Genomic DNA, 24,046 nt, shown 5'->3' with positions numbered 1-24,046 from the left:
TCTGCGTGGGGTCCCTCTGGCTTCTAGGGGTTCCGCCCCCCCGACACCTTGAGCAGGATAAGCGTCAGACAATGGATGGATGAATGGATTTATTAATCGATGTCTCCACATCTCCACCCACTGAGATCAGGATCTCGAACGCTCCAAATTGCACCGCGAGCCTACGTGTCTCGCCTGCCCGCCGCCGCTCCGGCGACCACTTGCATTCACAAGAACTTTGTTCCAAGACGGTGACCTGAAGGAGGTCAACCGATGACCTTCCCCAGCTTTCCTCCCGCCCCCCCTTCTGCTGGAGCTCATCCTCACCTTCTGACCTTTCTGTGGACATGAGATTGACAGCTGTTATTCTAAACATCACCCAGACACAGCAGTAACATTACAACCATCATCTCTCTGTGGAGGGCATCCTGCTCCTGTCCACCCTGATCCAGCACCAGCTCTCTCAAACTTCGCCACCACCATCTTTTTATTCTAAGCTGAATGGACACCACAAAATCCATGAGCGGCTCGGAGCAGTGGTGCCAGCACGCCAGAAGATCCAAATAACTTCCAGAGATGGAAATCAACATGGCGATCTCCTGGTTTCATGTGACTCAGGACGCTCAGAAGGCGCGTGGCTCGGCTTGCGTTCATTGATCGGCAGCCGGCTGCAGCTCTGCGAGCGCAAGCACGGCCCCGAGAACTCCTCCAGGAGAACCTTGCTCTTCAGACCTTCTAACCCATGAACGCCAGCTGCTGCCCTTCGGTTGTTTCCGTTCCGCACATTCCTGCTGAAACATCACGTTATTCTTATGTCACTGGTTGTGGTTTCGGCAACGGCTGACCTTTGTCAGATATGTTGTTCTTCCTCTCTCTCTCTCTCTCTCTCTCTCTCTCTCTCTCTCACACACACACACACACACACACACACGCAAGTCAAGCTGATTTTCTGGCATGTCTGACATCTCCCACTCAGACCTCCCTCTTTAAACGCAGCAGCAGTCACGTGGTGTCGTTGTGCCCCGTTGCGCCTCTTCGTCATGTGATCTGGAGGAGGAGTAACTGCCACGCTCAGCAGCCCAATCACACACACGTCCCTGCAGCTCCAGAGCGCTGAGATGTTTTATTTTTCCCAGTGTGGTCGGAGCTTTATTTGTGCCCGAGAGCGTCAGCAGTAAAAAGCAGGACTCCATTCCTCAGCCCAAAGCCCTCCAGAAATAGGGCTTGTTTTTGTAAGAAGATCCATGGCTATAGTGTGTGATGCATCACCCCAACACACACACACACAGTAGCCGGTCACGTCACCCAGAGACCCCCCCACCCCCACCCCGATAAATAAGTGTTTTCGTTTAGTGTTTCGTGGCAGAAAGTGTGTTGTTTTGAACACATGAATCAAAAAACAATCATTTGTCTTTGTTATGCAACAGGATGTCGGTGTTTGTACACGCCTGATATTGTTATATTATTCAGGCGGTCGAGAGGAAGCCCAGTGCCCCCACCTTAATTCATCCATTCATTCTAAATGCCACCTCTCCTGTGTGTGTGTGTGTGTGTGTGTGTGTGTGTGTGTGTGTGTGTGTGTGTGTGTGTGTGTGTGTGGTGGTGGGGGGGGTATCCCAGCTGTGATTGGGTGAGAGGTGGGGTTCACTCCGGACCAATCACAGGGCCTCATACAGACACATACAAGCATTCATCTTCTCATTCATGCGTCATGGAGGTGTTTCTGTATGTGTGTGTGTGATGGGAAAGTGTTTCACCAGGAGATGGAAATAAAAGCATGTTATCTCCACCCCTCAGATGTCAAATGTCAAATTCTCTTCCCGTGCACACATTAGACCTTCATGTTTTCCACCACTTTTCCCTCCATTTTCCACCCTCTGCCAGTTTCTTCAGCCTCAGGTTACATTAGAAACCGTACGCCGCTCCTGCTGGCCTGAGCCAGGGCGCCCTGTTCTGGAAAGTTTGGCCGGCAGTTCCGAATCATTAGACAAAACAGCGGCGTCTCTGGGAGGCGAGCGGCCTCGGGAGGTGGCCTGCACGCTGCATTCAGGTTCCTGGCCATGTTTAGTCTGGTCATGTGATGGCCTTTAGAAAAGCCTTGGAGCCGTTCAACATCCCAGTTGGACTGAACTGCATAACATCGTCACCGGGAGCCAGCTACAAAGACTTGTTTCAAGAAAGAAACAACAGGAGGACGAGGTCCATGTTTCCATTTGAAAGTAACTCCTGTCCTTGCCCCCCCCCACCACATCTACATTTCTCCATTATTGCTTCCAGTTGTTTTCCTCCATATTTTCTTTTTCGACCGGAACACATCTCACTCGCTGACGGTCCTATACTGACATTTACTTTACATACAGTATATGTTTATTCAGTGAATGTTCCGATAATCCCTCAGTGTGTGAGTGACTCCATCCACAGAGTAGAGCTCGTCCTCTTCAGTTTTAGATTTATGGAATGGAGAGCTATAAGCGCCGGCTGGCATTTGCTCTATTTATGTACATCTGGGTTTAAACCCACAGAGGGGGCTTAGGGGCCAGTTAGACTGACCTGATCCAGCGGGTAATAACTCCAAGCCATTACTCTCTAATCTCCCCGCCGTCCCTAGATTTCCATAGATTTGCTGAGACACCACCGGAGTCCAGCAGAGTCACAAGAGTCGTGTGAATCTCTTGAACCACCTTCTCCCTGTGCTTGTGTAGATGGCACTTTGATGAAAAGCACAGAGGGGCAAAAAATTATTCAGTCAGTCACCAATTGTGCAAGTTCTCCCACTTAAAAAGATGAGAGATGCTGTAATTTTCATCATCGGTGCATTTCAAATATGTGAGACAGAATGAGAAAAAAAAAATCAGAAAATCACATTGTCTGATTTTTAAATAATTAATTTACAAATTATGGTGGAAAATAAGTACCGTAATTTCCGGACAATAAGCCGCGACTTTTTTCACGTTAACAACGCTGCGGCTAATACATGGACATTTTTGTGGGGGGGGGGGCTAACGAGCTTCATGCCGCGAAAACATTTATCCTCGTCACATCGGACCGATGAAATGACCGAGAAATTCTGAGTCTGTTCAACTCCGACACCGAAGAAGACGACATTGACGGTTTCAGTGCGCAGGAGGAAGCCCGAGATAGCGATCTCGGTGCGGCTTATATTGAGGTGCGCTCAATAGTCCGGAAATGATGGTATTTGGTCAATAACAAAAGTTCATCTCAATACTTTGTTATTAACCCTTTGTCGGCAATAACAGAGGTCAAATGTTTTCTCTAAGTCTTCACAAGGTTTTCACACACTGTTGCTGCTATTTCGGCCCATTCCTCCATGCAGATTTCCTCTAGAGCACTGACGTTCAACTCCCTCCAAAGATTTGCCTGGGGTTGAGATCTGGAGGCTGGCTTGGCCACTCCAGAGCCTTGAAATGCTTCTTTCGAAGTCACTCTTTCATTGCCCGGCGGTGTGTTTGGAATCACTGTCATGCTGAAAGGCCCAGCCATGATTCATCTTCAGTGCCCTTGCTGATGGAAGGAGGTTTTCTCTCAAAATCTCACGATACATGACCCCATTCATTCTTTCCTTCACACGGATCAGTCGTCCTGGTCCCTTTGCAGAAAAACAGCCCCAAAGCATGAGGTTTCCACCGCCATGCTTCAAAGTAGGTATGGTGTTATTTGGATGCAATTCAGCATTCTTTCTCCTCCAAACATGGCAAGTTGAGTTTTGACCAAAATTCTATTTTGGTTTCATCTGACCATAGGACATTCTCCCAATCCTCTTCACAATCATCCAAATGCTCATCTAAATGCTCTCTTGCAAACTTCAGACGGGCCTGGACATGTACTGTCCTAAGCAGGGGGACACGTCTGGCACTGTGGGATTTGAGTCCCTGACGGCGTAGTGTGATACTTATGGTAGCCTTTGTTACTTTGGTCCCAGCTCTCCGTAGGTCATTCACAAGGTCCCTTTGTGTGGTTATGGGATCTTTGCTCACCGTTCTTCAGATCATTTTGACCCCACGGGGTGAGATCTTGCGTGGAGCCCCAGATCCAGGGAGATTATCAGTGTTCCTGTATGTCTTCCATTGTCTAATAATTGCTCCCACCTGATATCTTCACACCAAGCTACTTACCTATTGCAGATTCAGTCTTTCTGGTGTCCTTTGAAAGCTCTTTGGTCTTGTCCATAGTGGAGTTTGGAGGGTGACTGGAGGTTGTGGACAGGTGTCTTTTAAACTGATAACCAGAGGAGCCTCTTCAAGAAGAAGTTACAGGTCTGTGAGAGCAAGAAATCTTGCTTGTTTGTAGGTGAACAAATACGTACTTTACTGAGGAATTTACTAATTATTTGTGATTATATGTGATTTCCTGGATTTTTTTTTCTCATTCTGTCTCCCATAGTTGAAGTGTACCTATGATGAAAATTACAGGCCTCTCTCATCTTTTTAAGAGAGAACTTGCACAATTGGCGGCCGACTAAATACTTTTTTGCCCAACTGTAGATGTATTTGATATTTGTAATATGGCACAATGGTGCTTCTGCCTCGCAGCCAGAAGGTACCTGGTCGCCACGGGGGGTTCAGTGGAGACCCTACATACCTCTGAATGAGAGGGTGCACGATTGGAGGTCCGGATGCAGCCCTGCGACGGAGTGGTCAGGGCTGGGATAGCAGGGATAGGCTCCGCGCCCACGACCCTGACTCCAGGACAAGCGGTCGAGCAGCAGAATGAATGAATGAATGAGTTAGTAGTAGTAGAAGTAGTAGTATTGCAGCTCCTGAGCCAGCTTTTCTTTTCCTATTTCAAGTGATTTTAAAGGCCAGCTGCTTGGAGTCTCACGAAAAGGAACTGTCTCATAGATGTCTGCAGACACTGAGCTTTTATTCTCGCTTTTTGAATTTCGTTGCATCTCGGATGCAGACCTCTCTGGTTCTCACCCATTCAGTGAGAGTCCGGCTGCAGGAGGGCCAGAAGGTGCAATTGAAAAAATGCAGAAGGCTTTACTTTTTCTCGGAAAATGTATCCAGATGTATACATCAAAAGAGCGCGCACACACACGCGCACATGCATACACGCTATGTGGAATACGATAAATCACATGAATGTACATCTGATTTCAGCCCCAGAAACTGCACTAAAATATCAGAGAAAGATCATGGAATTACTTTAAGGTCAGAAAGAACTGTCTGGAAACAGCGAAGGAAACCAGAACGTTAGCTTCAAAGAGTGAACACCGTGGCCATGTCTTTTTGTTCATGACGTCCTCTGGACGGCAGAGGAGGGTGAAGGCCTCGGAGTGGGGAGAGAGATGTTGAGTTCAGGTGCATCTCCGGTGCGGAAGTCCTTGATGAGTGGCCAGGGTCGTCTCAGAGGCTGCTATGCATTCACAGCGTGGTCCATTCTCATTGTCCTCAGCTGATTTATCTGTTTTTTTTTTATGTACTCTGTATATATGGAAGGCAGCATGATGGAGCAGGGGTCAACCAGAAGGTTCCTGGTTGGATTCCACCACGGGGCCTTTTTAGTGTGGAGTCTCCATGTTCTCCCCGTGTCTGCGTGGGGTTCCTCAGGGTTCTCCAGGTTCCTCCCAAAATCTAAACACATGCTGGAGGGTCACCGGAGACCCTAAACAGTCCAGACCCATGAATTAGAGGGCGGTCCAGTCTGAACCCCCGCCTCTCGCCCGGTCACAGCGGCGATCGGCTCTACGGCCCCACCGTGACCCCGACTGCAGGATAAGCGGTGTAGAGAATGAAAGAGTCAATTAGTTGTTTATTCAAAACAAGGTATTTTGATTTTACTAATGACTTCCTTTTTAAAACATACCGTACACCAGTGGTCCCCAACCTTTTTATCACCGCGGACAGGTCAGCGCTTGACAATTTTACTGCAAACCCGGGGGGGGTACACACATAGATCGTTTATATTTCGACTATCATGATAAACATGAATCCACTGTGTACTCGTATGCAACTTTATTAGCAGCTTCCTCGTAACATTGCGCCAACAACATAACATGAGTATAATGAAGGCTTCATTGCCTCATTGCCGCATATTATGCAGAGCGGCTCGGCCTGTGGAGTCACCTGTTACGATAAATCCACATTTCAAGTAGAACTCCTGGTATTGTCTGTTAAAATCTTTCTTTTACTTGGAAGTTTTAGGCTCTTCTTCTGTCTCTTCACCAGACCTTCTCCCCTTTGAAAAGAAACTTTCTGTCTGACGTCTGCTTTCAACTCATTTCGCTAGCTTGTGGGTTACATTTTTGGCGCTCGAGTGACCGAGATGTAACCGAGAGATTCCGGTCATTTTTCAAAATAAAAGATTTTTTCAAAATAAAGATTGTTCAGAGTCAAATAATAAATCCAATGGAAATAACTGATTATTTCTTTGGTGGCCCGGTACCAAATGATCCAGGCGCCGGTTCCACTGCCGTACACAACAAATGTAAGCTATAATATATTAACGTTGAGAATGTTCGGGTCCGAATGTCATGCACTCAGATGAACCCCGTGTCGCTGTGTGTCGTCCCCGCAGCGAGCAGAGCATCTGCCAGGCGCGAGCCTCAGTCATGGTCTACGACGATGCCAGTAAGAAGTGGGTGCCCATCAAGCCGGGGCAGCAGGGATTCAGCCGCATCAACATCTACCACAACACTGCCAACAACACCTTCAGAGTGGTGGGCGTTAAACTCCAGGACCAGCAGGTGAGAGACGCGCTGAGTAGGACGCGCTAGACGACCCACCGAAGACTTTACCGCATCGATTTGTGCACGCGGGCCTGCGCTGGGTCCTCTGACGGGTCGACACACACGAGCCGCTGTGGGTCGAGATCGGGTGACGGACGGTATCGATTCCACAGCTGCGGGATGTTTCAAAGTCCCTGCACCTTTTTGTCTCGTAAGCTACTTTTAAAATAGTGATCTACCGACAGTAAAAATGCTAAACATGTATTTATCTATATAAATAACGAGTACACTTTATATTTAAAACATATATTGTTTCCCTTGCGTAGCAACGTGAACATGTATGGCACAATACCATCCTGTCTATGTTCGGCCATTGGCTTACGCCAATGACGTCTTTGGCTAAATGGAATCAGCCACGGTTGGACACTGCCGGTAGCCTCAGACAGACCTCAGACAGACCTCCAAATGATCTCCAGTCAGTATTCGGACAGAGATCTCAGACTGGCTGTGCTGTATGTCAGTTAGCGGGGATGGATGATTGGCTAACAGCTAGGCTATCCCCCAACTTCACCTGGACCGGAGTGTCTTCTGAGAATCCTCCTGTGGACAGTATATTTGGAAAGGCGGGGCTCCGCCATCGACATGCCGGGCCCGCCTCCTACCGGGGTTTCCTGTGAGAGTGAAGACAGCTCATTCGTGATCGACTCTGGATTCGAGGTCGAGACCCGCAATTCCGGTACATAGTGAATGCTTCGTTTCATACGGAATGGACGTTTCCCAGAGGCCAGGGGGATCTCGTCACGTCGGCCCGAAGTGTAGACCGTCCTCGCACCAGGAGCTTTCCGAGGATCTCCTGGTGCTTGTGCAAACGGACCCTTCCTCTTAGAAAAAGGCGCAAAGTCGATGGTCTTCAGACGATCGTCTTTCGGTTTTCCTCACCTCGCAAATGTCGGGATTAGCTTCTCCCAGGTTGTTTCATACAGTGACATCTGCTTTGAGATTCAACTCCCCTTTGTGTCCAACTGAAGGTGGTGATCAACTACTCCATAGTGAAGGGCCTGAAGTACAATCAGGCTACCCCGACCTTCCATCAGTGGCGTGACGCCCGGCAGGTCTATGGGCTGAACTTCGCCAGTAAGGAGGAGGCCACCACCTTCTCCAATGCCATGCTGTTCGCCCTCAATGTCCTCAGCTCGCCTGACAGCGGAGGTAAGAATTATGGTACGCCGTCCTGGGCTCCACATCAGCAGAGCTTTCACACCTTTACGCTGGGTCACACTCTACACACACACACACACACACACACACCTGAGCTGCGGTGCAAGCTGCGAACCACACCGCCCGGTCTTCCCTGAGATCCAGATCTCACTTGGACCTCCTGGCAGGCAGAGGGAGCCTTTTTTAAACATCTCTCGACGTTTAGATACTACTGACTTCACGCCTCAGGATCTGCTCCTGGTCGCATCCCATACCTTCTCCCCTGGGACCTTACCTGGACTTCAAGTCAGCTCACAAGCAATAATCTCCTGCAGAATGTGCAGAGCAGATCCTCAGACCTGATTTCTTCTTCACTTGAGCACGAGCGCCCGCAGTCGGCAGGGAACACCTGAACTGAGCTGCACCCCCCTCTAGTGGTTGGTCCCCGTCACCGCGGCGAGAGTTTCTATTCCGAAACCCCTTGATCTCCTCCATAAAGCTCATTTATTTGAGTGGCACCGTGAAGCTCTGCGGGCGTCTGGGATTTCTCCTCTGTGGATCCTGACTATATTTTGTCATTAGCTCGATCTCCTCCCGAAGCCAAAGTCACACATACTTCTCATTGGCCGGATGCTTTCTGAGCATCTGGTTACGAGCTACTTATAAGTGAAACTGAGAGAGAATATATTTGAGCGTTTAACGGCGGTGTCATACCAGCCGGCCACCACTCTCCCATTGGTGGTTAAAATATCACACATGGAGCCGCAATGTCGAACCCCGTCGCGCTCATGTGGCAGCACTCCTTTTTTTGGGTGTCACAGGATGGGGGTTAATGGGCCGAGACCTTTAGCGCAGACGGTCTCTGGTCAAGGGGGTGGACTGTCTGACTCCTCCGAGCCTCTGCTGTCACTCGATGGAGGTGAGCAGGGGGCAGGAATAGGCGTCATGCGAACACCGGACATTTCTCCCGGTGCCCTCAGGAGGGTTTCCTCAACCGTCATCATCCTCAGTAAGTGTGGCCTTGCATGATTTCCATGATGAGGCTCTGCTTTGAGGAGGAATGCTCTGGAATGCACCGTATGCCAGATATTTATAATTCGTGAATTCAGAAGCGACGTTCACGTACGTGCGTATTCAGATGCCTGATGTCAGGTGGGGGTCTGGGCGCATTCTCCTGAAGGTGGGGGACCATTCTAATACAAAAGATCACCTTTTTAATCATGGTTTTCGGTGTTTGACACAAACACACACACACCCACACATGCACTGGGTCTAGTCTCGAGAGCACCTGGAAACTAGAGACAAGTCTGATCAGGCCCTCTATTACTCCCCTGAGCTTTCCTCCTCATCCTTGATCTTCACCATGGCAATCCTATGGTATCACTGTCTGCACACAGGTGAGGCTGCAGGGGCTGGAGACGGCCTGCATGTCATTGTCCCATCTCAAACTCCGTTGCGGTTTCCCGCCGGGAGCTGATGAAGCCTCAGCGGGGACGTGCGTCTCCTCTGTGGCTCGGGGAGGCCTAGCGAGGGCATCTTTCCCTCCCTCCTCGCGGGGAAGAAGTGAACCCCTGGGAACGTCGCTCCAGCTCCCCGAGCCGAATGAAATTGTATAACGTTGTATTTCCTATCGCATGAAAACTGTAGAAGTAAATGTGAAAATTGAGATGAATGAAATAAACCAGAACCCGAGCCTGCCCGATCAGCGAGGAGGAGACCAGGCTGCACGTCGGCAGCGAGACACGTCAAATCAAACCCACAAGTTTCGCATTTGCCTCCAGCCAATGGCGCCACGGAGTTTTACGTAACCACGTCCCCGCCGTGGACAATGCAAACAGGAGTAAACCCCCCTGTCAACCTGACGGGCCGGTGAGACCTGATAAGTGATCTACCCGCTGCTGGCTGTTAAATAGCCATAAATAGCTAATAAACGGAGTGAGGCCTGTTTTCATATTCCCTGTTTGTTCTCTGCCTCCTTCACATCCCCGTGGGAGGAAACAGACCGAGACACTTCCGCCGTGAATAGCGCCAACAGCCGACTGGCTCTTCGGGGCCGAATCCCGGTTCCTTCCCCGTTGATGCGGCTGTCGACGGCTACGCCCGGAGACGGTCTCCTCCACCGTGCGGGGAGAGGAGGAGCCGGAGCCGGAGGAGGATAGCGATTAAGAATTGAAGCTGACCGATGAGACGGGCTGGAGAGAAAAATGGAGTTTCCTATCGCACATTGATGGAGGGACATGAGTGCAGGGAGCAGAGGAAGGGCGGAGGAACGAGATACGGTGACGCGAACAGACTCCAGCGTTCGGTCCCACACCGGTCCTGGAGTGGCAGTGGGCTCCATCCTCATGGCTCTCGGTCTTCTCTCCCCTCTGTGTGTCAAAGGTCCAGCTGTCCAGCGCCAGAACGGGCCGTCTTCGGAGGAGGGCGATGCCCAGAGGAGGTACGGATCCGCCCGGATCTTCACGTCGAAACATTTCGGATTAGAAACGTCCCTGTGCTACAGCTAGAGAAGATAATAAAAGTATTATCGCGCGGTATCAGAGAGCTCTGGTTTCGATGGCGACGGGTTCATAGATTTTAAAGCGTAAATATACAAAAAAAGCACTATTGTCCTTGCTTTTCAAAGGATGATGGAGCAACATCAGATGCACAAGGAGAGGGAACGGCGGACGTCTGGATCAGGTGAGGCTTAAGCAAGCACACCCACACCCAGCTGCACACACACACACACACACACACACACTCACACAAAGGCGAGGTTGTGCCATGCATGTTCCCGGTCACATCCAAAGCAGGTGACAGCATCACCAACGGACCAGTAAAGATCCCTGTCCCGGGTGGGGGGGATGAGAGGGGGGAGGGGGTCTGTTCCCCGCCAGGTAAAGCGCACTTCTCTCAGGTGAATTCCTCCCCAACCAATGGCAGAGGTTCCAGCAGGAGACCCCGCCCCCCCCCAGCCTAAGCTCCGCCCCCGTCCGTGCTGCTTTTCTGTCCATGCACATGTTTCAATGTTTCAAGTCTGCACTTCAGGCACACACACAGACTTAAACATGGTCCCCTTTCCCTCCCGGTGCAGATACCAGGACCCCCCCTCCCCACCCCAACCCCCCGCCCCCCCTCCCTGCAACATGCTCTGCCGTCATCTCTCTTTTTCCAGCCGCCGTGGGGGGGTGACCCCCACCCCCCCGATCCCGGCTCCGCCATGTTGCATTGTGCTGCTGGATACTTTGATTGGTTGTTGTGTGCAGTGAGCTTCTGTGTTTTGGGTTGCTCCTGGTTTTTCATCTTTACTTGCTTGGTTGCTCAGTCGGTTGCTTTTCATTCTTCTCACGTTTTTTTTTTCTCTTTTCTGTTTTCCTTTGTTTGTTGCCCTCCTCTTCGTCTGCATCTCCTCTTCCTGTCTCGCCCTCTCTCTCTCTCTCTCTCTCTCTCTCTCTGCTCGTCACAGTCGTTTCCACTCTCCAATATAAAGTGTCCACCCCCCCCCTCCACCCAGACACCCCACCCGAGTACAGACAGTACAGAGCTAGCACACTGCCGCCCTCCTATGTCCGCGTGGCCTCTTCCTCCCCTCCGTCGTCCGCCTGCTCTCCTTCCCAAGAGAAGGAGGCCGGTGCCGCGAGAGACAAGAGCCAGCTCTCCTCTCAGCTCTCCACCTCCCTGGCCTCGGCCTTTTCCCCGGTCCAGGGCGGGGCGGCCACCCAGGGCCGCCAGGTCCGCCAGATCCCCCTGTCCCCCCCCGCGGCCGCCCGCTTCCTGCACCAGCAGCAGCAGCAGCAGCATCAGCACCACGAGATCCTGCTGCCCCCCAAACACGGCACCTGGTCGGCCTCGCACTTACAGCAGATGTACAGCCAGATGCCCCCGTCCTCGTCCCCGCCGGTCATGATGGCCGTGCCGGCCAGGCAGGGCCCCCCCCCGCAGCCGGTCCTGCCGGTAGCCCACCCTCTCCCCCCCGTGAACCCCAGGACGAAACCCCCGCCGCTTGACCCGAGCGCCGCGACGGGCCCGCCCCAGTACGCCCACCACCAGCCCCAACCTCACTCCAACGGCCAAGCGGACGACTGCTACCCCTCCCTCTCCCACCACCCGCCGCTCACCCCGCAGTACTGCGAGGCCGTCCCCCTCCCCCCTCTGATAGGTCAGGCCGCCCCGGGCCCGCAGGCCCCGTACCCGTCCACCTTCCACCCTCAGCAGCAACAGCAACATCAGCAGCAGGTGTACCACCACCAACAGGCCCAGCCCCCCGCCAACACCTCCTCCTCCTCCTCCTCCTCACCCCCCTCTTACCCCGCCATGTCTGACGGGGGCTCGCCCAAGAAGAGCCCCTCCCCCGTCCCCCAGCAGGCCCCTGTGGCCGGCAGCAGTAAGTATGGAGAGGAGAGAGGAGGAAGTAGTGTTTCCTCAGAGGGATGTTACATGTGTGTGTGTGTGTGAGTGTGTGTCTTAATGTGTGTGTGTGTTGTCAAAGTAGTAGTAGTGTTAGTAGTAGTACTAGTGAGAATATATGTCCCCATAAAGGAACCTACGTAGGTCAAACGTCTTAAAACTCCAGTTTAAACTCTCATTTCTAGATTTCTTTGCTTTTAGAAGCACTGGAAGTCAACTTAGGTCCTCCCCGTCTTAGACCCCGTCTTACCTCCACACCCATGTAGTTTTCACACAAACCGCACTGACACGTAGTACAATGTCATGTCCGGAGGTTCTTGGTGACGGGGCCATCCATCCACAAGTCTCACTGACACAGATACCACTCACACACACACACACACACACACACACACACACACAAACACACAACGCAAGTTCCACTCTGCCGAAGCACAAGGCGAAAGGTCCCGCAGCATGATTCAAACACCAGAGAAGTTGACTTCCTGTAGTTTGAGCTGTGGCGCTGCAAAGACACCGAGGGTTTCCTGTCAGACAGCAGACCGGGAAAAGCATCCAATCCCTTGGATCCCTTGCATCATGCCCCCTTACTAGTACTTCCCGTGTACTTCCTGTGTACTCTCGATAGCTTCCTACTTCTGAGTCCGAAGAAAGGCGTGCTCACATTAACCCCCCCCCCCCCCTCTAACCCTTACCCCTCCAGGCCCCCCTGTGTCTGCAGGTCACCCCTCCATGCTCTCGGTGGCCCCGCCCCCGGCCGCGGTTTCGGCACCCATTGCCGGTCCCCCGGCCCCGCCGCCGCCGCCGGGCCCGCCCCCGCCCATGGCGGTGCCCCCACCCATGCCCCCCCCGCTGCCGGCCGGTGGGGGGCCCCCTGGGGGGCCACCTGGCGTCCAGCACCAACCCTCGGGTTTGGCGGCGGCGCTGGCCGGAGCCAAACTGCGCAAAGTTCAAAGGGTGAGCTTCACGCACACAAACACACACGTACACACACTCCGGCTGTCGGTCCAAGGTCTCACAGCTGTCCCTCTCTGCCGTCCAGGATGAGAGCAGCCCCCCAGGCTCCGGAGGCAAGAGTGACTCCAACCGCTCCAGCGGCGGCAGCGGGGGTGGCGGGGAGGGGCTCATGCAGGAGATGAATGCCTTACTAGCTCGCAGGTAAAGCAGCTCCTTTTCCTCCTCGGATGACACCCGGAGGCCGAAGCCGTAGATGGTTTAGACCTTTTTGGGCATGGCGGGGGGAGGAGCTCCGACGAGGTGTCAGCCTTCATCTCACCTCATTCTTTCTCGCCCTCAGACGGAAAGCTTCAGAGAAACCCGATGAAGTAAGTCAGCGAGCGATTCCCGTATGCTCTCCGCGATGGAGGTTCTCCACAGAGAAGGGTGTGACAGGGTTGCGGGTCCTCGCGGCTGAAATTCAAAGCTGATAAAACATGGGCCGAGCTCCAGAGGGCCGGGCCCGCAGGCCTCCACGCGGGGCCGTTCAGCAGGGAGATCCGCCGGCGCTGCTGCGGGACCTCTCGGGTTGTCTCAGCATGAGGTCCATCAGACGATGGCCACGGCGCTCTTGTTTTGCATCGAAACGTCACCGCCAGATGAAGTTTAACCGTCCGGGAATCCATTCATCTCGGACTCATCTCTGTCTCTCTGTCCCGCAGGAGGACTCCGGGGGTCGGGGGGGCGTAGGTCAGCAGAACTCCACAGGTACAAGAAATGTTCTGCGGGTTCCCCTGCGCCGCCGATCCTCCCTCGATTTGATCGGGAGCCCGTCGGCCTTTGTGCTTATGTCTCTCCTCCGTCCTCCTCAGACGCTGTGAAGAAGCCCTGGGAGAGGTCCAACTCTGCAGAGAAGTCCTCACTGGTGTCCAGGTCTGCACGGTGGGCGGGGGGCGTTTGCACATTTTCCCGCCTGTTTTATACCGAGTGTCTTTGGTATTCACCCCGTCCCGTCCCTGTGCGGCAGGGTCCGGCCCGTCGGCAGCTCCAGTGAAGCAGACACCGAGTTCGACAGGATGAAGCAGGTCCGCGTCGCCGTCCTCTCGCGCTTTCCGCCGTCGCATCCTTCGGTTGTCCTCCTGACCTTCTCTCTCGCCTCGCAGGAGATCTTGGACGAAGTCGTGCGCGAGCTGCACAAGGTGAAGGACGAGATCATCAACGGTAAGTGCGTCGGACCTTCGGTTCGGCACGGAATGCGACAAACCTGACGAAACGCTCCCTCCTCTCCTTGCAGCCATCAGACAGGAAATCGGAAGAATCAGCACATCTTAATCTCACGTGAGGGACATTAGGAGGGAGCGGAAGGCGGGTCGGACGCGCAGACGCACAGACAGGAGGACCGGGGGAATGTTCTCTCAACGTCTCTGTGACCTGGCGGTGCCACCGGGCACGTTGCAGAGATGTTGCGCCAACATTGAAGTCTGCTGGACAGCGAGGAATGAGATGGAGGGGGTGGCGGAAGGGTGAAGGTCGGAAGACGTCTGCGCGGAAGGAGATGGCGGTGGATGAACATGGATGCTGAGCACGGGGCCGCGGTCCTCCCCGTGCACCCACAGACTCAGTCAGCCTAAGTGTCGCACCTCTGTGTTCTTCGTCCGGTCCGAGTCCTCAGAAGGAAATATTTTTGTTTTTTAAGTTTCTACTGTTCGATTATTTAAAGAACTGTGGTGATGTTGCCGGCGCTGTGGACAACCAAGTAGGCGAAAGGATACTTGCACACCGTTTTTGTCCGCCTTTTTATATTTTTGGTGTTTTGTTTTTTTCCCCCCCCCTTTGATAAGAACAAGCACAACGCGGGCTCGGCGGTGCCGCAGGATCTGCGCCCTTCGCCGGCACGTTTCGGCTCGCTGTCCCCGCCGTGTCCATGCCGGTGTAACCTGTGTCTCACCTTTGTTTTTCTCTCCAGTGATGGTGGAAAAATAGTGTCAAACTATAATTAGCTGCCGAAACAACACCAGGAGGGGGCGCTGCTGCCGAGAAGGCGCAGATATTCGAGAGGCGGAAGGCGTCGGGGATGGTCCGCCGGCCGATAATGAAATGTGCCACCCGGTAGATATAGAACAATGTAGTGCTATCTATTATTCATCCCACGCTTTGTGTGTTTCCCAAGTATGCATGAACCCCCACCTCCTCCTGATTAGGTTTTCTTTGCTTTGAAAAGAGGTGTAGAAAACAGACGGTGGTACTTTTATTATACTGCTTTGTTTCCATGACGAATCCCTCGGTGAGAATACGGCAAACAAACGGCGATCTCTCTGGCGATATGCAAATCTCTCCTGGGTAAAGCTGCGGGGAACGTGACCGGTGAGCCCATGTGACGGTAGCTAAATGTGTCTTTGCCGGAAGGACGGGGTTGATTATTGGTTCTCGCATTCTGTCTGCTCTCAACTACCTTCTGATTTAAAAGCTGGAAGTAAAAATCATTCAAACGTGTCGAGCGTCTGCGCAGTCTGCACCCCTGCTTTGTGTCCAGTGTTTGCTATGTAGAGGACGTCCCTCGGGGACGAGACGCAAAAAAGCAAGCTTTCATCTTGTCGGTAGATATAATTTATGTCGTGCAGTCATTTAAATAAACAGATTTATCGGCCGTGACACAGGAGTAGCATGGCAGTGGGCAGCCCGCGTGCTACGTAGTGCAAAGTGGACTCGCCATGCGGTAAGTAGCTCGGCGAAGCACACGTGCACACACAGACACACATTAGATTTTGGGAAAACAGAAAAGCCAATTGTGGGACTCGGATTGAATCGAGAGGACCGCCGCCCCTCTGAAGGCCCATCCGCCTTCTCGGAATCAGGAACACGCAGCGGCGGAGGCGAGATCCAGGGGCGCCGAACGAAGCGTTGAGGAGAACACGCCCACAAGGTTCTCTGAAGTTCTTGTGCCAGAACTGGAGGTTGTTTGTTAAGTTCCCGCTAACAAACAGTCCGCCAGTGGAACGTGGCGTCGCCGAAGAAAAGCCCGATGGGTAAGAAGTGGCGAGTTACGACCGAGCGGTTTTCCATCGTCGATCTGAACTTTGGATTGAGAGGGTTTCGTCGTCATCAGTCATGGTCAAACATACAGTCGGCCTTGTCTACAAGAAGACCTGAGAATGCGCGGGACCGTCACTTTCTACAAACACAACTTCATCTGGGATCATAGCTTGCTGCCTGGGGTTGCGGATGAGGAAATAATGGCCTCCCGGCAGCGAACGAAAAGTAAGGCGACGAGGACGGCGTTTATTACAGCGACAGAAGGATGGAGAAGGAACCCTCTGCTGGGCTTCGGTGACCTGCGTCTGTCGGACCGTAGGGGATGCAAGAAACCTATGTTTGTGTACAACTACGCTAGAAAAATCATTTGAAAGGAGAGACTTCTAGTAGATGGCAAGGTTGTCCGTAATGAGATTTTCCAACTTCTGGTTTACCGGGAGCACAATCAGTCGGCCATCTTCCCCTGCTTGCTGAGCCTGTACTCCCGTTTGATTCTGGCGTACGGGCCGATGTTGTCGTCAAACACGAAGTCCCATAACACGCGAGTCCAGGAGGTGTGCTGGGGCAGGTAGTCGTAGTACTCGCCCGCGATTTGTTTCACCTGGAAACCCAAGGAGAGGAAGTGTAAAGCTGAGGTATCAGGTAGCCATCTTACTCAACACGCAGAGGTTTGACTGGCAAGTCTGGCCCGATAGGTCCAAAGAGCAGCAGCTACGGCTGGAGTCAAGTTAGTTCACTTTGGAGTAAATACCTGCCGGGGGATATAATCCCTCCAATTCAGCGCTTCTACTTAGATATAGCGCTACTCGACTGCTATGAGCCCGAGCGGCGTTGGCTCAGCAGGCACTCCTGCTGGGTCTCACCACCTCTACAAAGCAAAGCTGTCTTACCTGAGGGAGTTTGCTGCCAGGTACGCTGGGGAAGTCGTGGTGCTCCATGTGATAGCCGACATTGAAGGTGATCCGGTTGAGGGGTCCGTAGTAAGAATACGTCTCGTGTCCCTTCAGAAACATGTAGTGCTCGGCGATGAAGTGGCCCGAGATGGGGTGCAGGCCCATGCACAGCACGGACCCGGCCACGAGGTAGACGATGGGCTTCAGACCCCACAGATGGTAGATGATTAGGTCTACTACGAGCTGAACCACGGCATTCTGAACCTCCAGCAGACACACCGGCTTGGGGTTGACCACTAGGGGGCGCAGGGCATAGAAGAAAGGTTGGAGGAAGAGCCAGAGGACCTTCCTGGCGGGAGTGGAGAAGAACCATCCCTCAAACGCGGTCGGGATGTCCACGTCTAGCGTGTCCCCTCCCAGATAGCGATGGTGGTCCACGTGGTACTTCTTGAAGGAGGCGGAGTAGGGCAGCCCAATGGGCAGGTTGGCCCACATGGCGAACCAGCGGTTCCACTTTGCCAGCTTGTTGCCGAAGGCCACGTTGTGCGAGATGTCGTGGATGGCCAGGGTCAATGAGTGGTTGACGCAGCCACCGAACGCATACGCCCAGAAGAAGATCCACTTCCAGGAAAGATCCCTCACCAGGTAGCAGGCAAGAAACTGGGTGAGGACCATGCCGGACACCACCCACTTCAGCTGGGGATCCGGACCCATCAGGGACTTGATCTCTGGATACTTGGCTGATCGGAGAGTCAGCGGCAGGAGCATGGAACAGAAGAGGAGGAGATGATTAGATATCACATTTACCGCTCACATTTGTTTTGGAAAATGGAGGACATTTTCAAAACATGGTAAAGATCTGGGCAGAAGCACGCTGTGGTTAGAGCTGCCAGGCAACAGGTCTAGAGGAAGACCAGGGAGGCAGTTTATGGATGGAGGGGAAGAGGGCGTGAAGTTGCTTGGTGTGAGAGGAGAGGGTTCGAAGGAGGCGGCTGATTAGCTTTGGCCCCTGAGGGAAGCAGACAAAAGGAGAAGAAGCAGAGGTGTCGGTAAATCACTGCAGTAGAAAGTAAAGAGTACCAGGAGGCGTGGTGGTGGTTGTCCCCTGGGAAACACCTGTGAACAGAAGTCCTGTTTAATTGGCAAAGGTGGTGTTCTGCGGAGCTACATGGTGACAGAGAACCTCAAGGGAGGGCTTCAAAAATACTCTTTATTGAGAGAAGGTCTCTGTTCGGTTCCTACGAGTCTGCTTCGAAGACTTGTTCGACCGGCCGCACCTGGGTGTGCGAGCTGTTTGTGGTGGGGAGGTCAGCTGGAGCCTGAGGACCCGGGACACCACATGGCTGGCGGGACATGCAAACCATCCCCCTCCCAACCCGCCTGCGCTCCGCAGGGGAAAGGAAAGCTACAGGTGCTTGGACTTCTTTCTTTCCGCTGCGCTGCTCAGGCTCTCCTCCTCCGACCAAACCCCTCTAATCAGTTAATGTTTAGCTACATTCCCTCCCAATCCCCAACAATGGCTTGTGCCACAAAGGTCCGTCCACGCATTGCAACCATGAATAGCTCTCCGCCGGCCCTCCTGATCCGGCGTTTGGTCTCCATTCGTCTGCCCCGGGTCCCCTCGGAGAGCCCGGCATCTCCAGCTGCCGCTGTAGTATCTCCCTGATAATGGCTAATCTGGCGTCGTCGTAAAAACACACATTGAAGCGGACGTCAACACGTGACGACACGGAGACAAATCATCGGAGTCCCTTCTGCTTCTCCATTTGTCCAGAATAAATCTTCGCTTCAGCTGGACGGTAAACATCGGGACCATCAATCATTAATCTGGCCGGGTCATCAAAGGTTTGGACCATTGTCTGCTGAGGTTCTCAGTCATCTGAGTCATGGTGAATTCTTCTCAAAATCTTTATGTCTTGGCAACTGGAAGTCCAGTTGCCAGGTTTGGATCATTGTCTCCAGGCTGTCCACGTCCTGGCTGATCCTGGAGCAGCTCTGTGGCCCTCGACGCCCTGTCAGGAGTCGGTGATTAAAACAAGAGGGCTTCAATAATTCACCACTCAGTGGTGTCAGGCGGCCGATCGCCTTCCAGGCGCCACCTCGCGCCGCGACACCTGACCGAACCTCAGCCCTTCTGGTTTAACGTAGAGGCTCAGAGACACGGCCCTCAGGGCCTCGGACCCCAGAGAGCTTCTCCATCTGTGGGGATCTGAGGCCCGACGAGGAACGTATTGCCAGAGGAGAAGAAGTTCACCCTCACGGAGAGGGCAAAGACAGATCTTCAAGAAGAATGATGTCCTTTCTGGGTGAAGGTGCCCTTAAAGCCCTCTCAGAAGCAGTTCCCGGCCAGCTCAGTTAACTTTGCATTCATCTTTCCCTCCAGACCACCCCCACCCCCGTCCATTGTCGACCGATGCTCGTTGAGCAACAGCGAGTGAACAGGTCTAACCGGCTGCCGGGCGTCTGAGGCGGCGGAGCTGCGGCCGAGCCTCGGCGTCCCAGAGGCGGGGAGGGGGAGGGAGATGAGCCCGGCTCGGTTCCTCACCTAAGATCTCCTTCCTCCTGGAGGTGTGCGGCTGGTCGGTGTAAACCCACTCGAAGTCGCTCCTTCCTCCGGTCTTCTCCATGCCTCCGCCAAGCCGCAGGACGTGTGTGGCGTGTTGAGTGTCATCAAAAGCTCGCAGTTTTGAGGCACACCCACTCCCACTCCCACTCGCACAGGTCGGGATGAAGCCCCGCCCCGCGACAGGTGCGCCGCCGCTCGGTGCAGACGCACCGGGGTGGACCGGAGCTCCTCTGGCGCCGCTGCTGGTTCTGGGAGACGAAGAAATACAGCAAAGCGAAGCTGAAGAGAAGCAGTCTTTTTTTTTTTTATGTAAAGATGTCACTTTTTAAATGTAGATGATGTCAAAAGTCGTGCAGGCCAAACGCACTTCAACCCCTTCCCCCCATTCAAGGTGCAGGGACTCGGATGAAGTGTCACTTTTCTTTCTTTCTTCATATTTCATTCCTATTTCTTCATTTCTCTTCCTTCAGCCGCAGGGAATCTTTAAGTCTTTCTACTTAAGACCTTAAAACACTTTTCGCCTTGACTTTTTATAGTTTTATTTGTATTTCTTATTCCCCCTCCTTTTTTTTACTGTTTATACAATTTCCTACAATTATTTATTATTGTTATGTTTTACTTGAAACTCTGGCTCAACAATTTCCTTTGGGATAAAGTTGTTCTTATTCTTATTCTTATTCTTATATACATGTGTATGTATATGCACATGTGCAGTATCCCCCGCGACCCTGGGTGCAGGATAAATGGCAGAAATTGTTTATATTCAATCAGTATTTTGTGTATATGTATATGTGTGCAACAGTGTCTTTGCGTGTCGAGTGAGGTGCCTTAAATAAAATGTATTATTCTTATATTTATACAAGAGATGACAAAAGTTGTCAAGAGATGACAACAGTCATGTTGCATATGGAGAGAGTGGCTCAAGTTGGAAATAATAATTATAAAAACATCAGATAAGAGTGACAATCATGCATTATGATAAATAAATAAGATAATAATATAATGAGAGATGGTGTGGACTGGTAAAGAAGGCGGATAGTAAAAGGATGCTGGGGTTGGAGTTGCCAGGCAGGAAGATTTCTGGATGGAGTGAACAGAATAAGAACCACTTTATTTATCCCGAAGGACAATGTTGTGCTAGAGTTTCAAGTAAAACATAACAATGATAAATAATAGTAGGAAATTGCATAAACAGTAAAAAAAATGATGATAAATACCAATAATGTAACTATAATAAATAAAAGTGATGACGATAATGATTATGCTTGTGTGTGTGTGTGTGTGTGTGTGTGTGTGTGTGTGTGTGTGTGTGTGTGTGTGTGTGTGTGTGTGTGTGTGTGTGTGTGTGTGTGTGAGTGTGTGTGTGAGAGAGTGGTCGTAAATCCAAATCGCGCGAGATTTGCTAAGTGGAGCACCGTGGCGGCGAGAGTATCGGGGAGCTGGGTTGTTGTCGGAGGAGGAGGAAGGAGGAAGGCGGCGAGTCTACGGAGCAGCCAGCCGCAGCGTCCAAGCCGAAGAGCCATGGCGTCGGGGGACACGCTGTACATAGAGACGGACGGCTCCGAGATGCCCGCCGAGATCGTGGAGCTCCACGAGATCGAGGTGGAGACCATCGAAACCACCGTGGTGGGCGACGACGGCGAGCACCAGCCCATGATCGCCCTGCAGCCGCTCGACGCCGACGAGCCCGGCGCCCTGCACCCGCACCAGGAGGTGATCCTGGTGCAGACCCGGGAGGAGGTGGTGGGCGAGGACGACTCGGACTTGCAGGCGGAGGACGGCTTCGAGGAGCAGATCCTCATCCCGGTGCCCGCCGCGGAGGAGGACTACATCGAGCAGACTCTGGTGACGGTGGCCGGGAAGAGCTCGTCCGCGGGCCGGATGAAGCGGGCCGGCGGCGGGAAAAAAGCCGGCAAGAAGAGCTACCTGGGCGGCGCGGAGATGGGCAGGAAGTGGGAGCAGAAGCAGGTGCAGATCAAGACCCTGGAGGGGGAGTTCTCCGTCACGATGTGGGCTTCGGGTAAGTTGACGGGGCATATCCCGCAAGCTGCCCCCCGCTTTGTTCGCCGAGCGCCGGGGCCCGGCCGAGGCCCGCTCCCTCCGCCGGACGCGGGGCCGTTCCCCGGCGCGGAGCCGCTCGGTGGCCGCCCCGAGTGTTTTTGTTTTCGTGGGAAGCCATGTTTTGTGTGTCGCTGGGCGCCGCCATATTTTCCCGGTCGAGAAAGTATGGCGGCCCGAAAAAATGGCGTTTCTCTGGCCGGGGAAGATGGCGGCGGCGGAGGGAGCGGGTGCTGCGGCTCCGCTAGGCCGCTGTGGCGCAGTTCACCGGAGCCGCTGGAGGTGGTGCCTTCAGGGACCGCAGGTCCCGGGACGGCCGCCCGCCGATCCCCGGAGCGGGGCGGCCGGAGAGGCCGGGATACTTCGCTTCGGGTATCGCAACTTAAACACTGCGGTTAAGACACTGCAACTTTAATACTGACACCGAAGTACTGCGCTTTCGATGCTGCAAACTCAACCCGATGGCGGCTCTCACAGCGAATACTTTACTATTCAGCTGGTATTTGAAAAAGGCTTCACTTTTTTTCTATAGAAAGTTAACTTTTACAATACACATCTTGCCTTTTTTTTTTCTTAATGATCACACTTGCACTTTGCATTGCGGTTTATGCATTTTTACAAGACTGGGGACGTGTACACCCTAAACCCTAATGTTGGCAGCAGTAACATCTGCTCCAACAGTTGCTGACAAACAGCATCAGAGTTCAAGCTGCTCTGTTTTATTTCTAATGATGAACTCGGAACACGGCCGGCGGATCCCGTCAACACCGTTTCCAATCTGACTCCTTTCCTCAGATGACAAGAAGGACATCGACCACGAGGAACAGATCGCCGGTGAAAACTCTCCCCCGGATTATTCGGAGTACATGACGGGGAAGAAGCTTCCCCCGGGGGGGATCCCCGGCATCGACCTGTCCGACCCTAAGCAGCTGGCCGAGTTCGCACGGTGAGAAAACCTCGGGTTTCTCCCAAAGACGCTCTCCGTGTCAAGTGTTTTACTATTTGCCGATTTCGTCGCAGAATGAAGCCACGGAAAGTAAAAGAAGACGACGCGCCCAGGACGATAGCCTGCCCGCATAAAGTGAGCAGTTTCTGTTATTACACGTCAAAAAGGCGGCGGCGGGCGGTTCTAGGTCCGCGTCCTTCCGCCTGGTTTTGAACGACGAACCGCCAAAGGATGCTCCTCACCTGGATTTGCTCTCTGCTCCTCAGGGATGCACCAAGATGTTCAGGGACAACTCGGCGATGAGGAAGCACTTGCACACCCACGGGCCTCGAGTGCACGTCTGCGCCGAGTGCGGCAAAGCCTTCGTGGAGAGCTCGAAGCTGAAGAGGCACCAGCTGGTTCACACGGGAGAGAAACCTTTCCAGGTGGGTCCTCGGGCGCGTCCGACCCGGGTGTTCTTGCGGGAAGTGTCCGTATGTATGTGCCGACCCTCTGTCGTGTCTCTGTCGTCTCCAGTGTACGTTCGAGGGCTGCGGCAAGCGGTTCTCCCTGGACTTTAACTTGCGCACGCACGTACGCATTCATACCGGAGACCGCCCGTACGTCTGCCCCTTTGACGGCTGCAACAAGAAATTCGCTCAGTCGACCAACCTGAAGTCTCACATCCTCACACACGCGAAAGCTAAAAACAACCAGTGAAGGATGCGACGAAGCGAGCGCACGGCGGCGGTCGGGCCTCCTCCACAGACTATTACGTGTCCCGCGGCCTGCTTTGTTGTGAGATAAGAAATCCCCCTTTGTATTGTCTCTAGATAGGTTTTAAAAGAAGACCTTTTCACAAACTTTTTGATAAACGTACGGAAGTCGGATCCCTGACCCTGAAAACCCTCAGGCCTCCTGCTGTACCTACCTGAATGGAACAATCTGCCGTTTCTTCTTGTGAAGATGTTAATTCATGGTTTTTGCACCTCAACTTTATTTATACTTTAACACAACCGATTCAAACGTTTTTGGAGTAGAAGTTGACTTTTTCGTCTAACCTCGGAAATGACCGTTTTGTATCCCCCGCCCCCTCCCGCCCCCCGAGTGTGCATATTGTACACGGACCCGTTCTGTTGTGATGTGCGTCACAAGAAAGTCCCCGTTGTTTTTTGAGATTTTGGTTGATTTCCCCCTTCGTGTGTGTGCGTGTGTGTGTGTGTGTGTGTGTGCGTGTTTGTGTGTGTGGGCGCATGTGTGGAGGGGGGGGTGGTGGTCTTTACACATTTTCATTTTGTACAATGCAATATCAGAATCATGTAGATAATAGCCATGTGATTTTCAATAGTGATCAATGATTAAACCTTTTTTTCCTCCTTGCA

General features: G+C 52.9%; 3 protein-coding genes across 8 annotated transcripts in view; 2 read left to right on the top strand and 1 right to left on the bottom strand.

The window, feature by feature from the left end:
• Positions 1-15,682, top strand: part of evla (Enah/Vasp-like a) — a 26,091-nt gene extending 10,409 nt beyond the window's left edge. For 3 of the 5 annotated variants that reach the window (XM_086153114.1, XM_086153106.1, XM_086153097.1), the window contains exons 2-14: positions 6,517-6,685; positions 7,696-7,876; positions 10,247-10,304; positions 10,491-10,546; positions 11,313-12,230; positions 12,957-13,210; positions 13,296-13,411; positions 13,551-13,578; positions 13,912-13,957; positions 14,062-14,122; positions 14,217-14,274; positions 14,353-14,410; positions 14,484-15,682. In XM_086153114.1, coding sequence (XP_086009240.1) covers positions 6,517-6,685; positions 7,696-7,876; positions 10,247-10,304; positions 10,491-10,546; positions 11,313-12,230; positions 12,957-13,210; positions 13,296-13,411; positions 13,551-13,578; positions 13,912-13,957; positions 14,062-14,122; positions 14,217-14,274; positions 14,353-14,410; positions 14,484-14,521 — 2,041 coding nt within the window. In that variant the 3' untranslated portion in view covers positions 14,522-15,682. The remainder of the gene's footprint in view (positions 1-6,516; positions 6,686-7,695; positions 7,877-10,246; positions 10,305-10,490; positions 10,547-11,312; positions 12,231-12,956; positions 13,211-13,295; positions 13,412-13,550; positions 13,579-13,911; positions 13,958-14,061; positions 14,123-14,216; positions 14,275-14,352; positions 14,411-14,483) is intronic. The other 2 variants (XM_086153125.1, XM_086153119.1) reach the window with 1 other exon arrangement.
• Positions 14,483-23,040, bottom strand: degs2 (delta(4)-desaturase, sphingolipid 2). Of its 2 annotated transcripts, none has more exons than XM_086153145.1 (4): positions 22,928-23,040; positions 19,661-19,929; positions 17,113-17,855; positions 14,483-16,823 (listed from the first exon to the last, which is right to left on the bottom strand). In XM_086153145.1, the coding sequence occupies exons 2-4, from the start codon at positions 19,740-19,742 to the stop codon at positions 16,668-16,670; spliced, it is 981 nt and encodes a 326-aa protein (XP_086009271.1). In that variant the 5' UTR covers positions 19,743-19,929; positions 22,928-23,040; the 3' UTR covers positions 14,483-16,667. The 2 variants fall into 2 exon arrangements, with proteins under 2 accessions (XP_086009271.1, XP_086009265.1); XM_086153139.1 differs by lacking the exon at positions 22,928-23,040 and adding an exon at positions 20,049-20,176.
• On the top strand, positions 21,106-24,046 carry yy1a (YY1 transcription factor a). The gene is made up of 5 exons (XM_086153147.1): positions 21,106-21,701; positions 22,535-22,685; positions 22,760-22,820; positions 22,952-23,110; positions 23,202-24,046. Exons 1-5 carry the CDS (start codon positions 21,203-21,205, stop codon positions 23,382-23,384), a joined length of 1,053 nt encoding a protein of 350 aa, XP_086009273.1. The 5' UTR covers positions 21,106-21,202; the 3' UTR covers positions 23,385-24,046.

The sequence above is a fragment of the Fistularia commersonii genome, chromosome 1 (genome assembly GCF_037954325.1).
Source record: "Fistularia commersonii isolate RoL2024-O1a breed Wild chromosome 1, RoL_Fcom_v1.0, whole genome shotgun sequence".
NCBI classification, from domain to species: Eukaryota; Metazoa; Chordata; class Actinopteri; order Syngnathiformes; family Fistulariidae; genus Fistularia; species Fistularia commersonii.
This window is presented reverse-complemented; position numbering and strand designations above follow the sequence as displayed.

Coding starts and splice junctions, on each gene's coding strand:
- degs2 (XM_086153139.1), bottom strand. CDS start 20,116: ATGAAGAAAGAAAGAAAAGTGACACTTCATCCGAGTCCCTGCACCTTG. Junction 19,930..20,048: donor AATGGGGGGAAGGGGTTGAA/GTGCGTTTGGCC, acceptor TTCGTCTCCCAG/AACCAGCAGCGGCGCCAGAG. Junction 17,856..19,660: donor CAGGAGGAAGGAGATCTTAG/GTGAGGAACCGA, acceptor CTCTCCGATCAG/CCAAGTATCCAGAGATCAAG.
- yy1a (XM_086153147.1), top strand. CDS start 21,203: ATGGCGTCGGGGGACACGCTGTACATAGAGACGGACGGCTCCGAGATG. Junction 21,702..22,534: donor CGTCACGATGTGGGCTTCGG/GTAAGTTGACGG, acceptor TCCTTTCCTCAG/ATGACAAGAAGGACATCGAC. Junction 23,111..23,201: donor CGGGAGAGAAACCTTTCCAG/GTGGGTCCTCGG, acceptor TGTCGTCTCCAG/TGTACGTTCGAGGGCTGCGG.